The sequence below is a fragment of the Balaenoptera borealis genome, assembly GCF_965194805.1.
Source record: "Balaenoptera borealis genome assembly, chromosome: 9".
NCBI lineage: Eukaryota > Metazoa > Chordata > Mammalia > Artiodactyla > Balaenopteridae > Balaenoptera > Balaenoptera borealis.
Window position 1 is genome coordinate 16,438,414 of NC_138873.1, and position 14,177 is coordinate 16,452,590.

At 35.7% G+C, this 14,177-nt stretch overlaps 1 protein-coding gene across 5 annotated transcripts in view; it reads right to left on the bottom strand.

Annotated features, from left to right (window-relative positions):
• Window positions 1–2,844: 2,844 nt before the first annotated feature.
• TAB2 (TGF-beta activated kinase 1 (MAP3K7) binding protein 2) overlaps window positions 2,845–14,177 on the bottom strand; it is an 84,296-nt gene continuing 72,963 nt past the window's right edge. For 4 of the 5 annotated variants that reach the window (XM_082405480.1, XM_082405479.1, XM_082405477.1 and 1 more), the window contains 2 exons: window positions 13,111–13,191; window positions 2,845–4,811 (listed from right to left, as the gene is read on the bottom strand). In XM_082405480.1, the coding sequence (XP_082261606.1) occupies window positions 4,669–4,811; window positions 13,111–13,191 (224 nt within the window). In that variant the 3' untranslated portion in view covers window positions 2,845–4,668. The remainder of the gene's footprint in view (window positions 4,812–13,110; window positions 13,192–14,177) is intronic. The other variant, XM_082405481.1, reaches the window with a different exon arrangement.

Below are 14,177 nucleotides of genomic sequence, written 5' to 3' on the forward strand. Positions count from 1 at the left end.
CATGCGGGATCTTTCGTTGCAGTGCGTGGGCTCATTGCGGTGCGTGGGTTTCTCTCTGGTTGTGGCACACGGGCTCCAGAGTGCGTGGGCTCAGTAGTTGCAGCGCGTGGGCTTAGTTGCCCTGCGGCATGTGGGATCTTAGTTCCCTGATCAGGGATCAAACCGTGGCTTTGGAAGGAGGATTCTTAACCACTGGACCACCAGGGAAGTCCCTTCCTGAGTATTTTTGATCTGTGGTTGCTTAAATCCGAAGATGTAGAACCTGCAGATATGGAGGGCCGAATGCAGTTGGGATCAGAGGAGAGATGTATTTCTGCCCTCAGAAGAGGGGGAAAAAAAAAAAAAAGAGGTAAAAGAAGGGGATCTGTAAACAGAGGCTAGAATGAAGTGGACCTTGGGTCAATTTTAGGCTTAAAACAAATATGCAGATGTGCAAACACTGGACTAAGTCCTTTGAAGAAAGTGTTTATTTTCCTAGAGAAATAATTTGCTATTCTCCATCATAAAACGTACATTCTTTAGAGAGCTGGACATGCAAGAGAAATATAAACACACTTGATCTTCAGGTCAGCTTTGTAACCTTTGCAAAGCAATCAACCTTTTGACTTTAAAAGAGGGAAAGAATTACAGTGACTGAAATACCAAATTCTGATCGACTGAGATGTCCCTATACCAATTCAGAGAAATAAATAGTAAACTTACCATTCTGTTCATTAATACTGTTGAGAAAAATGCCTCAAAACCCATTCATACAGAAACATAACCCACTGTTTTAGGATAATCCGGTTCCTAGAGAGAAAAGAGGTTGGCTCAGATAGTTTCACATTAAGCCCCTCAACACCTCTGTGAGCAGGGTTTAACATTAGTATAATTATCTTCCTTTAACAAGGCAAGGAAAGAAAAGCAAGGGACTATCCCAGGGTTACAGAGTAAATCTAGGGAGATGCCTGAATTGGATCCCAACTGTCCTGACTCTTAAGGTTTGAGGGGTCTATCTGGGGAATAAGGTGGCACAGTATTAAAAATGCAACTGCTTTCATAACCTTCCTAAATAACTAGGCGAATTAATAAACTATTGTACTGTAACATGGCAATTCTATTTTTGAACTTGTAATACAGGACGAAATTTATAGTTGCAAAGACAATGCATTACCAAGCACTTTTAATGACTAACTACACTCCCTTAAAAAAACAACAAGAACAACAACAAAAAACACCAAACAGCCTATTACATATTGAGGGGGGGAAATCCAATTTAACAAATATAAAGCTACAAAATTGTACTTTCTTTAGAGGAAGTCTTTTCTCTCAGTTGCCTAATTGTATTTTCAGATGGAAACAATAAAAATTAAAATGCAGCCCTGAGTCATTTCATCTTCAAGTATAATGGATACAATTATAGTTTCTAAAAACTAGAACCAAAAAAAAAAAATATGTTCACTTGTCACGGAGAAATATAAGTATTTTGTAATATTATATAGGAAACTATGCTAATACCTGGCACGCAGATATCAAATCTGGAATGGCCTTTGGTGCCATTTAATATTATTTTCTAAGGCAACACAGTCAACTTCAATTACTCACAGACTGACGATTATATCTCATACCATTTACTTAAACTTATCATTGTTCACTATAATTTCCCATCAACATTAAACCAGGATAGATAGAGGAAACTGATGAAATGTCAGTTAACCTTGCTATTTATACACGCTTTGATTAAAATATAAAAGTTAATAGCTAATATAGTTTTGAGCTATCATAGATATGAGTTTATGTACAATTTCAATTCTCCAATATAAAGTCAATTAATATTACACTGTAGTTTGGCCCTGCTTGTCATTTAAAAAAATGGAAATTGTAAAAGAAAAATAAATTTTTATATTTTTTCCACAAAAATTCTCAATACAACGTGCATCTTTGTATAACATACTAGTTATATAGTAGATATTGGCCAACATTTTGTTAAAAATAAAAGTTTTCCTGAGAAGTCCAGTTTACATGAACCGCTAACTGCCCACCTCCCCTTTCAATATAAAGAATGTCAGCACCCAAGGATGATCAGCAATGAGAAACGAAGTCCATCTTTCCATCTGAGGCTCTTAGTACCTGTAATTCTATTTTAGTGCAATATTTCCTGAAGGTAGTCTCCAGACCACCAACATATCCAGACCTCATATTCCCTGGCAAAGAATATTTATGTCCTACTAGGTTTCAAAGACCAGTCAAGGCAAGGCAGAGCTTTCTGTAAGTTATGTCACAACAAGATCAGCAAGGGCTACTCTGCTCTTTTCAAGCTCAGAAAAACTGAGTCATAATTTTTTGAAAACTCAATGTAAAGGTTCTCTTCAAGAGAAGCACCACCATCCTCAGCACTTCCACATAATACGAGAGAGCAAATATTAACTAAATGGCTACTCAGGCTAAATGGCCCAAGAAATCACATTTTCAACAACGGGGTAAAGTGTAAAAACCCCAAAAGAAATAAAAGAAAAAGCTATAATAAACTCTGAAAAAAGCAATATTCATTTTTCTGCCTTAGCTTAAACATGATTGCTTTCACTCATTAGTTAAAAAGCAGCCTGGGGAAATTGATACAAATAATCCAAGAAATGTAGTGGAATGCCATGATGTCATGAGAAGACTCTAGAGAATGAGTTTTCTCTGGTTTATATTAACTATCAAATGTTCTGCTGGGGCATAAATTATCTCCTGTCCCACAAACTTTAAAAACAAGTCACAAAATCCACATTAGAATATAAGTTTTTTAATTTTTATAAATAACTTATCTGTTACAAAGATAGTTTTTACCCAGCTAAATCACAAAACCATCAACTCAAGATATCCAAATTACGTTTTATTAATAAAACAAGTAAAAACTGATTTATCAATCTTCACATAGAACTGCAGATGAAGCTGAAAAACAAGGCCTATTTTTAAAACAAAATGCATCAAAGGTAAGGGCTTTGAGTTTATTGTCTAATTAACTAGGATTGTCATAGTTCTTCCCATATACAAGATGCAAAGCCTGGAAGTTAAGGCTTTGACATTCATATAGAATCACCTGTAATAATCCTGTTTATTTAAAAATATTCATTTGCAAACATTTACAGTGGGTGACAGTCTACATTACCTCCTATCTTTTGCTACATTTCAGCACTTCCCTTAGCCCCATTCTAAGCACTGATATATAATTCCATAATTGTTTTTTAAAATGCATACTGTTATTTCTTTTTCTTGATTTCATTTAGTTATATACATTCCTGATCATCTGAATATTTATTTTCCTTATAAAAATATATCATCAAAATAAAGAGATGCTTGAGGTTGCTTCAGTGTTCAAGTTTGCTTGTTTTTCTTTTTTCCAGCTCTTCTTCAGTTGTCCTAAATATGACTAGCCTTGTTTTATAAATATACATGATACTGCCACCAAGTCAGGTTTAGAAACGGACTGCCCCAACAGTAAAGCATTTAAACTTCTCTCCGAAAAAAGGGCTGTAGGTACTGCTGCTGTTGCTGGTTTTGAAACTGTACTTTCCCAATAGTAATCTCTTGTGAGAGTTCTGTGGGACACGAGGCAGATAAAGCAAGCTTAACCTTGTTGCTGTCAGTGGGTTAAAAATATCTTTTGTTTTAAGCTTCCCTGTGGAAGATAAAACACTGTGTTGTGTTACCCACTGCTAAAGTCAGTATATAGTGTGACCTATAGACGTTAAGTCTTGTAATATTTTCTGCAATTCACTGTGCAGCATCTGTATGTCTTCACAGAACATCGGCACTCATGAGGGCAAAGTACAGAATAAGTAGAGGAAAGTTATTTTGTGCATAGTTTCATTTCATTAATGCTTTTTTTATTTTAAGGCATTGCTTCTCTCAGGTAAGGCTTAAAAAGGGACATGATCGTGCTTAATCACTAAAAGGAAAAAAGAAAATTAGTTAACAAAAGACTATTACACTATACATATAGAAATACAAGAAAATAATAAGGAAGAAAAGAAATCACTTAAAGCAGACTCGAGAGATCTGTACAGTAGGAAAAGCTTTGGGATATTTCACTCCATGTTTGTACAGACAATGCGTGCTGCTTTTCTTTTCATCTTTAGACCCTAGATGCTGGCTTCACAGAGTGGAGACGTTTTCAGGGAAGACAAAGACAAGGCCAAGAGTACCACAGATTTGTGAAGTTCTTCCCCTATCCATTGGCACTATATGGCAGCAAACAGTTTTTAAATAGTTAAACCTTGTTCCTTTTCTTCATGTTTGTAGTGTTTCACCGAAAGCTTTAAAAAAAAAAAAAAAAGCCATTGTTCTATTCCTTCCTCCTGTCAAAATTCAGTAGTGACATGAGGGGAAAAGGTACTGGGAACACCTAGGTATTAATATATTGAGAATTATCCTTAATGGGCTACTGGTAACACTGTACATGGTTAGGCAGTGGGCAACCAAGTCTTTCAGCAGATTACCTTCATGTGATGAATTTCAACTGCCCATGATATTAGACTGAGGTATTATTAGCTCTGTGGGTTGACATTTAACATTAGCACAACACCATCTTGTCACACCTTCAATTTGACAAAATCCTATGTAGCAGTGAAACTTTTCCCCTGATGACAGACTAGTTTCTTGAACTTCAGATGTGGTTTTAGGGAAGATATAGGGCCTCTTGGCTCAGAAATGCCTTGGCATCTCACACTGTTCACAACGGATTAAGGCTGGATGGTTCAAAAAAGTACAGGCAGTACAATTCCACTGAGCCCCCTCATCATCTTCTGTGTCTTGAGTCTTTGGTGTTTTGATGGTGGACCTTTGATCTGTAAGGAAGCAAAAATCACAAAGTCATAAATTACTGGCAACTTTAAACAGTATTTGTACTGCACAGCATGAAACAGCTTGTTAAACAAGTGAAGCATCTAGCTGAAACTGACACACATGCTTGATCCTCACAACCTGTCTCTTATCAGGCTGGCACTTCTCTGCTGGGGAAGAGCAACATGTAAATGACATAACCACCTCAATATCTCCTCAAAGGGGAAAAGAGCATCATTTCCCCCAATTTATAGCAGGAGAAAAGGGAAATCAATTCATATGGTAACTAATAGCCAAGATTACCATAATGTCACCTAAGATGGTGAAAAGGTGTCCAACTACAATGCAATACTGCTAGTGCATTTATGTCTGATTAAAGTTTGAGTTTCATTTCTCACTGAAGTAGTATTTATATTTTTGTTTTCTACCAGGAATGGAAGTTTTTGTTAAATGTTCTCTATCTGAACAACACAAATAAAATATAAAGATGAACTAATTTCTAAAATCTTATTTATTTAACTAAATATCGACAATAGACCTCGGAGGAGTAAATCAGTAGAAAATTTTACCAGACTTTATTTCTCACTTTATTTTAAAATCATATTTATTATGGAACACTAGAAAGACTATTAGATTAAGAGTTGTGAGAATGGAGTTCTACTCCTGGCTCTGCTACTAACTCCTAATTTCTTTGCTCTGTGATCTTAGATAATAAATCATGTATCCTCTACATCTAATCTTTCTTACTTATAAAATAAAGTCACTGCAGCTTTATGAGACCAATGTTCTAGAATGTTTGAATGTACAGAGGTATCTTAAATATAAGGAATAATTATATTCCTCCATGGTTGTGTCTAAGATGAAATTACGTTTATGAAACTACTTTTATGGGGGAGGGAGGTACCATTATAATTTTAGAATAGTATCCCTACAAATTATTGTGGGGACGTTTCAAGTAAAAGGAGCATGCATTGTTGGATCTCTCCAGTCAAGGCTTATAATTTGTAGTTTCCAAACTATGTTAAAACAATGTATATTAATTTGAAAATTCTACCTGCTCCACGGAGTTGGTAACTAAATGATAACTTTTCTGCTATTTTAAAAGACAAACTATTGTATATAGTAGATGAAAATATCAAGTTTCTATAACAAATTTAAAATAATTAAGTAATGTTTGGTACTTTGTACCCCTTTAGCAGCACTTTACTGTCTGGCGTTAAACACTTTATTGCAAAATTCCCACTTTAAGCATTGGTCAGAAGTTTTTGGGCATCACCACAATTTCTGGCACATGCATGAGCAGCATGGAAGTACTATTTATACAGTAATTTTCTTTAAATTGAATAACTTTAAAACAAATATCTATTTAAGGTTTACCTAAGTAAAAATATTTGAAAAATCAAGGGTCTGACAGTACTAATTAGTACCCCCTAAAACACATTAAAATAAATACAGTTAAAAAAAGTTTGACTTTTTACCATCTACAATTATTTCACACTCCATACTTGGGAAACATTTTATAGCATAATTGTTTTAATCTGGGGATAATCCAGTCTACTTACTAGAATTTTGGTCTCACCGAGGTTAGAAAACATTCCTACCTGGCACATTTTCAGTAAAACCTTGTCTTTCCTTTTTGTTTAACTACAAAGGTTTTTTAGGAAGGCTATTCAATCTATATTATTAACACTTCAATATATTATTAAGTGCCAGAATCTTCTTCATTATTTAAGTAATATCTAAGGTATCAATAGAGGACCTAAATTTTTTTAAAATGGAAAAATCTCCAATGGTTTTCTTACATCTGCACAATCTCTTTTGGTACTTAGAATTATGACTCTTATTTATGAGTGTTATTTGGAAACTAAGTAACCACCAGAATTGAAAAAAGAGGAAGTTAGGTTGCACAGGATGACTTGTGATTGCCACACTTCATTTTAGCTGTTAAAAAACCGTGCATTGTCTGTTGGTGGGAATGTAAATTGATACAGCCACTATGGAGAACAGTATGGAGGTTCCTTAAAAAACTAAAAATAGAACTACCATACGACCCAGCAATCCCACTACTGGGCATATACCCTGAGAAAACCATAATTCAAAAAGAGTCATGGGATGGGGCTCTTTGGTGGGGCTAATGGCAGACTCTGGGAGGGCTCAGGTCAAGGAGTACTTCCCAGAACTTCTGCTGCCAGTGTCCTTGTCCCAACGGTGAGCCACAGCCACCCCCGACTCTGCAGGAGACCCTCCAACACTAGCAGATAAAGAAACAGAGGCTAAAGACCCGTTAGCAGGAAAGTCAGCACTGGAACTCAGGACTTTTGACTGCAGAGACCACCCACACACTTCCACGTCTTCTGTCTCTCTCAAGGCCCAGCCCTGTCTTCCGAAGAGAGACCGGGTGCTGACAGGGTCTTGGTGCTCTGGCCGGGTGTCAGGCCTGAGCCTCTGAGGTGGGAAAGCCGAGTTCAGGACACTGGACCACCAGAGGCCTCCCAGCCCCACGTAATATCAAACGGCGGAAGCAAGGAAAAACACGCCAAGACACATATTAATCAAACTGTCAAAAATTAAAAACAAAGAAAAAATATTAAAAGCAGCAGGGAAAAGTAACAATTAACATACAAGGGAATCCCCATAAGGTTAGCAGCTGATCTTTCAGCAGAAACTCTGCAAGCCAGAAGGGAGTGGCAGGACATATTTAAACTGATGAAAGGGGAAAACCTACAACCAAGATTACTCTACCCAGCAAGGATCTCATCCAGATTCGATGGAGAAATTAAAACCTTTAGAGATAAGCAAAAGCTAAGAGAATTCAGCACCACCAAACCAGCTCTACAACAAATGCTAAAGGAACTTCTCTAGGTGAGAAACACAAGAGAAGGAAAAGACTTAAAATAACAAACCCAGAAGAATTAAGAAAATGGTAATAGGAACATACATATTGATAACTACCCTAAATGTAAATGGATTAAATGCTCCAACCAAAAGACATAGACTGGCTGAATGGATACAAAAACAAGACCGGTATATATGCTGTCTACAAGAGACCCACTTCAGACCTAAGGACATATACAGACTGAAAGTGAGGGGATGGAAAAAGATATTCCATGCAAATGGAAATCAAAAGAAAGCTGGAGTAGCAATTCTCATATCAGACAAAATAGACTTTAAAATAAAGACTATTACAAAAGACAAAGAAGGACACTACATAATGATCAAGGGATCAGTCCAAGAAGACGATATAACAATTGTAAATATTCATGCACCCAACATAGGAGCACCTTAACATAAGGCAAATGCTAACAGCCACAAAAGGGGAAATCGACAGTAACACAATCATAGTCGGGGACTTTAACACCTCACTTTCACCAATGGACAGATCATCCAAAATGAAAATAAATAAGGAAACACAAGCTTTAAATGATACATTAAACAAGATGGACTTAATTGATATTTATAGGACATTCCATCCAAAAACAGCAGATTACACTTTCTTCTCAAGTGCTCATGGAACATTCTCCAGGATAGATCATATCTTGGGTCACAAATCAAGCCTTGGTGAATTTACGAAAATTGAAATCGTATCAAGTATCTTTTCCGACCACAACACTATGAGACTAGATATCAATTACAGGAAAAAATCTGTAAAAAATACAAACACATGGAGGCTAAACAATACACTACTAAATAACCAAGAGATCACTGAAGAAATCAAAGAAGAAATCAAAAAATACCTAGGAACAAATGACAATGAAGACATGACGACCCAAAACCTATGGGATGCAGCAAAAGCAGTTCTAAGAGGGAAGTTTATCGAAATACAATGCTACACCTCAAGAAACAAGAAACATCTCAAATAAACAACCTAACCTTACACCTAAAGCAATTAGAGAAAGAACAAAAAACCCCCAAAGTTAGCAGAAGGAAAGAAATCATAAAGATCAGATCAGAAGTAAATGAAAAATGAATGAAATGATAGCAAAGATCAATAAAACTAAAAGCTGGTTCTTTGAGAAGATAAACAAAATTGATAAACCATTAGCCAGACTCGTCAAGAAAAAAAGGGAGAAGACTCAAATCAATAGAATTAGAAATGAAAAAGGAGAAGTAACAACTGACACTGCAGAAACACAAAGGATCATGAGAGATTACTACAAGCAACTCTATGCCAATAAAATGGACAACCTGGAAGAAATGGACAAATTCTTAGAAAAGCGCAACCTTCCAAGACTGAACCAGGAAGAAACAGAAAATATAAACAGACCAATCACAGGCACTGAAATTGAGACTGTGGTTAAAAATCTTCCAACAAAAGCCCAGGACCAGATGGCTTCACAGGCGAATTCAAATCAAACATTTAGAGAACAGCTAACACCTATCCTTCTCAAACTCTTCCAAAATATAACAGAGGGAGGAACACTCCCAAACTCATTCTGAGGCCACCATCACCCTGCTACTAAAACCAGACAAAGATGCCACAAAAAAAAGAAAACTACAGGCCAATATAACTGATGAAAATAGATGCAAAAATCCTCAACAAAATACTGGCAAACAGAATCCAAGAGCACATTAAAAGGATCATACACCATGATCAAGCAGGGTTTATCCCAGGAATGCAAGGATTCTTCAATATACACAAATCAATCAATGTGATAAACCATATTAACAAATTAAAGGAGAAAAACCATATGATCATCTCAATAGATGCAGAAAATGCTTTCGACAAAATTCAACACCCATTTATGACAAAAACCCTCCAGAAAGTAGGCAGAGAGGGAACTTACCTCAACATAATAAAGGCCATATATGACAAACCCACAGCCAACATCGTTCTCAATGGTGAAAAACTGAAACCATTTCCACTAAGATCAGGAACAAGACAAGGTTGCCCACTCTCACCACTATTATTCAACATAGTTTTGGAAGTTTTAGCCACAGCAATCAGAGAAGAAAAAGAAATAAAGGAATCCAAATCGGAAAAGAAGAAGTAAAATTGTCATTGTTTGCAGATGACATGATACTATACATAGAGAATCCTAAAGATGCTACCAGAAAAATACTAGAGCTAATCAATGAATTTGGTAAAGTAGCAGGATACAAAATTAATGCACAGAAATCTCTTGCATTTCTGTATACTAATGATGAAAAATCTGAAAGAGAAATTAAGGAAACACTCCCATTTAGCATTGCAACAAAAAGAATAAAATACCTAGGAATAAACCTACCTAAGGAGACAAAAGACCTGAATGCAGAAATCTAAGACACTGAAGAAAGAAACTAAAGATGATACAAACAGATGGAGAGATACACCATGTTCTTGGACTGGAAGAATCAACATTGTGAAAATGACTCTACTACCCAAAGCGATCTACAGATTCAATGCAATCCCTATCAAACTACATATGGCATTTTTCACAGAACTAGAACAAAAAATTTCACAATTTGTATGGAAACAAAAAAAACCCCGAACAGCCAAAGCAATCTTGAGAAAGGAAAATGGAGCTGGAGGAATCAGGCTCCCTGACTTCAGACTATACTACAAAGTGACAGTAAACAAGAGAGTACGGTACTGGCACAAAAGCAGAAATATAGATCAATGGAACAGGAAAGAAAGCCCAGAGATAAACCCACGCACCTATGGTCACCTTATCTTTGATAAAGGAGGCAAGGATATACAATGGAGAAAAGACAGCCTCTTCAATAAGTGGTGCTGGGAAAACTGGACAGCTGCATGTAAAAGAATGAAATCAGAACACTCCCTAACACCATACACAAAAATAAACTCAAAATGAATTAAAGACCTAAATATAAGGCCATATAAGGCCAGACACTATAAAACCCTTAGAGGGAAACACAGGCAGAACGCTCCATGACATAAATCACAGCAAGATCCGTTTTGACCCACCTCCTAGAGAAACGGAAATAAAAACAAAAATAAACAAATGGGACCTATTGAAACTTAAAAGCTTTTGCACAGCAAAGGAAAACATAAACAAGACAAAAATGGGCAGAAGACCTAAATAGACATTTCTCCAAAGAAGATATACAGATTGCCAACAAAGACATGAAAGGATGCTCAACATCACTAATCATTAGAGAAATGCAAATCAGAACTACAAAGAGGTATCCCCTCACACCGTTCAGAATGACCATCACCAAAAAATCTACAAACAATAAATGCTGGAGAGGGTGTGGAGAAAGGGAAACCCTCTTGCACTGTTGGTGGGAATGTAAATTGATACAGCCAGTATGGAGAACAGTATGGAGGTTCCTCAAAAAACTAAAAATAGAACTACCATACAACCCAACCCAGCAATCCCACTACTGGGCATATACCCTGAGAAAACCGTAATTCAAAAAGAGTCATGTACCACAATGTTCACTGCAGCTCTATTTACAATAGCCAGGACATGGAAGCAACCTAAGTGTTCATCGACAGATGAATGGATAAAGAAGATGTGGCACATATATACAATGGAATATTACTCAGCCATGAAAAGAAACGAAATTGAGTTATTTGTAGTGAGGTAGATGGACCTAGAGACTGTCATACAGAATGAAGTTAAGTCAGAAAGAGAAAAACAAATACCGTATGCCAACACATATATATGGAATCTAAAAAAAAAAGAAAAATGGTTATGAAGAACTTAGGGGCAGGACAGGAATAAAGACGAGCAGACGTAGAGAATGGACTTGAGGACACGGGGAGAGGGAAGGGTAAGCTGGGACGAAGTGAGAGAGTGGTAGTGTATATATGGACATACATACACTATCAAATGTAAAATAGATAGCTAGTGGGAAGCAGCTGCATAGCACAGGGAGATCAGCAGCTCGGTGCTTTGTGACCACCTAGAGGGGTGGGATAGGGAGGGTGAGAGGGAGATGCAAGAGGGAGGAGATATGGGGATGTATGTATATGTATAGTTGATTCACTTTGTTATACAGCAGAAACTAACACACCATTGTAAAGCAATTATACTCCAATAAAGCTGTTAAAAAAACAAACAAAAAAACCCCCTGCATTGCCAAGCAGAACTGATTTCAAGAACTAAGTAAACCTCTGTAAGTGAAACTAGTACCTCCCTATTTTAGCTTTAAGGCAAAAATGACTGATTCTTTATTTCTCCAAAAGTAGCCAGTACACAAGCTTCTATCTTTTGTGCAAAGGTTTTTAAGTACTGGAGTTTCTCTTTTTCTTTTCTTACTTTTTATCACGGGAGAACAGTGAAATAAACCCTCATGCACTTATCCTGCTTCTACAACTCTCAAGACGAATCTTATTTCATCTATATTCCACCTCCCTCCTAACCTCAACACATAAATACTGGATTATGTCGAAACAAAACATGATCTTTTTATATGAAAATTTTAGTTTTTGAAAGAGAGTAAAAAGATTGTATTAAGGCACTCATTTAGAGTCTAAAATACCCACTTTGCTTATTTTAAGAAGCTAGGCTATACCACTGTTTTCTTTATTCCTTTATTCAATTAACATCCAAATAGCATCCAATGTCTGAACACTGGCTTCCCCCATGTACTATGCCAAATACTCTAATCTCACTTTTGCTCCTTTGTAGTAAGAGTTCATTATGTTCCAGCTAACGATGTTTAAAAACATTTAAATTAAAAAATATGAAGATAAAGCTAGGCCTAATTAAATTATACTTGAACAAAAACGAATGGACAGCACAGGATACTGAATGAGACTACGAAAATTCTTGTAACAAACTAAAAAACTAGTAACATACTTGGTTCTTTCTTATTCCCATTTCTGTATGTTTTTTAATGCCTGGAGTAAAAAAACCCACACAACCGTTGCGACATTTCTTAGTTTGGTGTCTATATAGTCTGTGAATATCAGTGATGTAAAAATGATAGTAGGTAATTATTTTAAAAAACCATTCGTCTGAAATTCAGAGGATTTTGATTACAGAGAACTATGCGTAAACTAAATAGGACAGAATACTCATGAAAAATAAACTTTCCTAAGGTGTCTTCCTTAACGTTTGTCTAAAATTTCAAAGAATGCAAGTTTCTGCACCTGGTGATTTTTTTTTTTTTTGGCCAAGATTTGCTATTTTGGGAGTATATAATGAATCCTAAGGACATGCATATTACTTTTCAAGAGCTAAGTACATTACATTTTTGCACCCTCCCCAATTCCCAGCATGTAAGTGAAAATAAATATTTTCCGAATGAATCCATCCAAGAATGCCAAAGTCTGAAGCACTTCTAGAGTGGAAGGTTTTCCAAAACCTTGCTTTTCAAAATGCAACAGTTCTCACACTTACTGGACACACTAACCTTTGGGTTTTGGTGGCACAGGACCTACAAATCCAATATTGTCATAAAAGTTATGAATAGCGCTGGGATTAAAATGTGGTCCTGAAATACATAAAAAGTAAGTATATCAATGCTTATAGCTCAAAAATATTAAAAAAAATTGTTTAAAAAACCAAATATTTTCTTTCTAAAAAATATCACAGTATAAATAGAAGAAATACTTTTTGCACCTCTAATGTCAAATTACATGTCAGGATTTCAAAAACAGCTGAGATAGGTATAATACAGTACCCATAATAGAGGTCTAAGTGGTAAATTGGGGAAGAAGGCAAATTAATGCCAGTAAGACAGACAGTAACAGAATTAGAACTAGACCCCTGTTCTATGTGACAAGATAACTTAAAATTTAACAATTTAAAATACAATTTTAACATGGTCTTAAGCAACTAAATAGCTTGGCTTCAAGTAAGTATAAAAACCTTGTACTAATGTAATACAATGCTTCAGATTTTAAACAAAAGGAACAAGTTCAAGAATTATAGTTTCTAGACTGGCACTAACTTCCTTTTTCTCTCCAAAGTTAAATTATGGCATTTTCAATGAATGTTTCAAGATAAACAGCTTACTTACTAAAATAAAACAAATCATCTTTCAGTTTAATGGATTTTGGCACATACTAAGAAGTATGATTAAGGGCTTATTTTTTGGCTTCTTCCCTTTCCTGTCTTTTCCGTTTTATACATTTCTATTATTTCTAAACTTTAGAATTAGGTTTAAGTTATAAATATTCCTTTTAGTTGTCTATGGAACTGAATTGTAAACATTTTTTTGTTCTACAATAAGCAGTTATTGCTTGTCAATAATAGCTCAAGTATAATAAACTATCATTGTCCTAAAAATATATAAGCCGTATTTTTATTTTCTTCTCTATTTTAGCAATTAAGAAAGTACCATTAGGGTGGCGGTGCCTTTTAAATTATGTTCTTAAAAGCATAATTATTGAAAGGGAAAAAGGAAAAAGGTATATGAGGTTCGTACATTTTAATCTTAATAAATATTGTAACAGATTATACTAATACATAACAGCA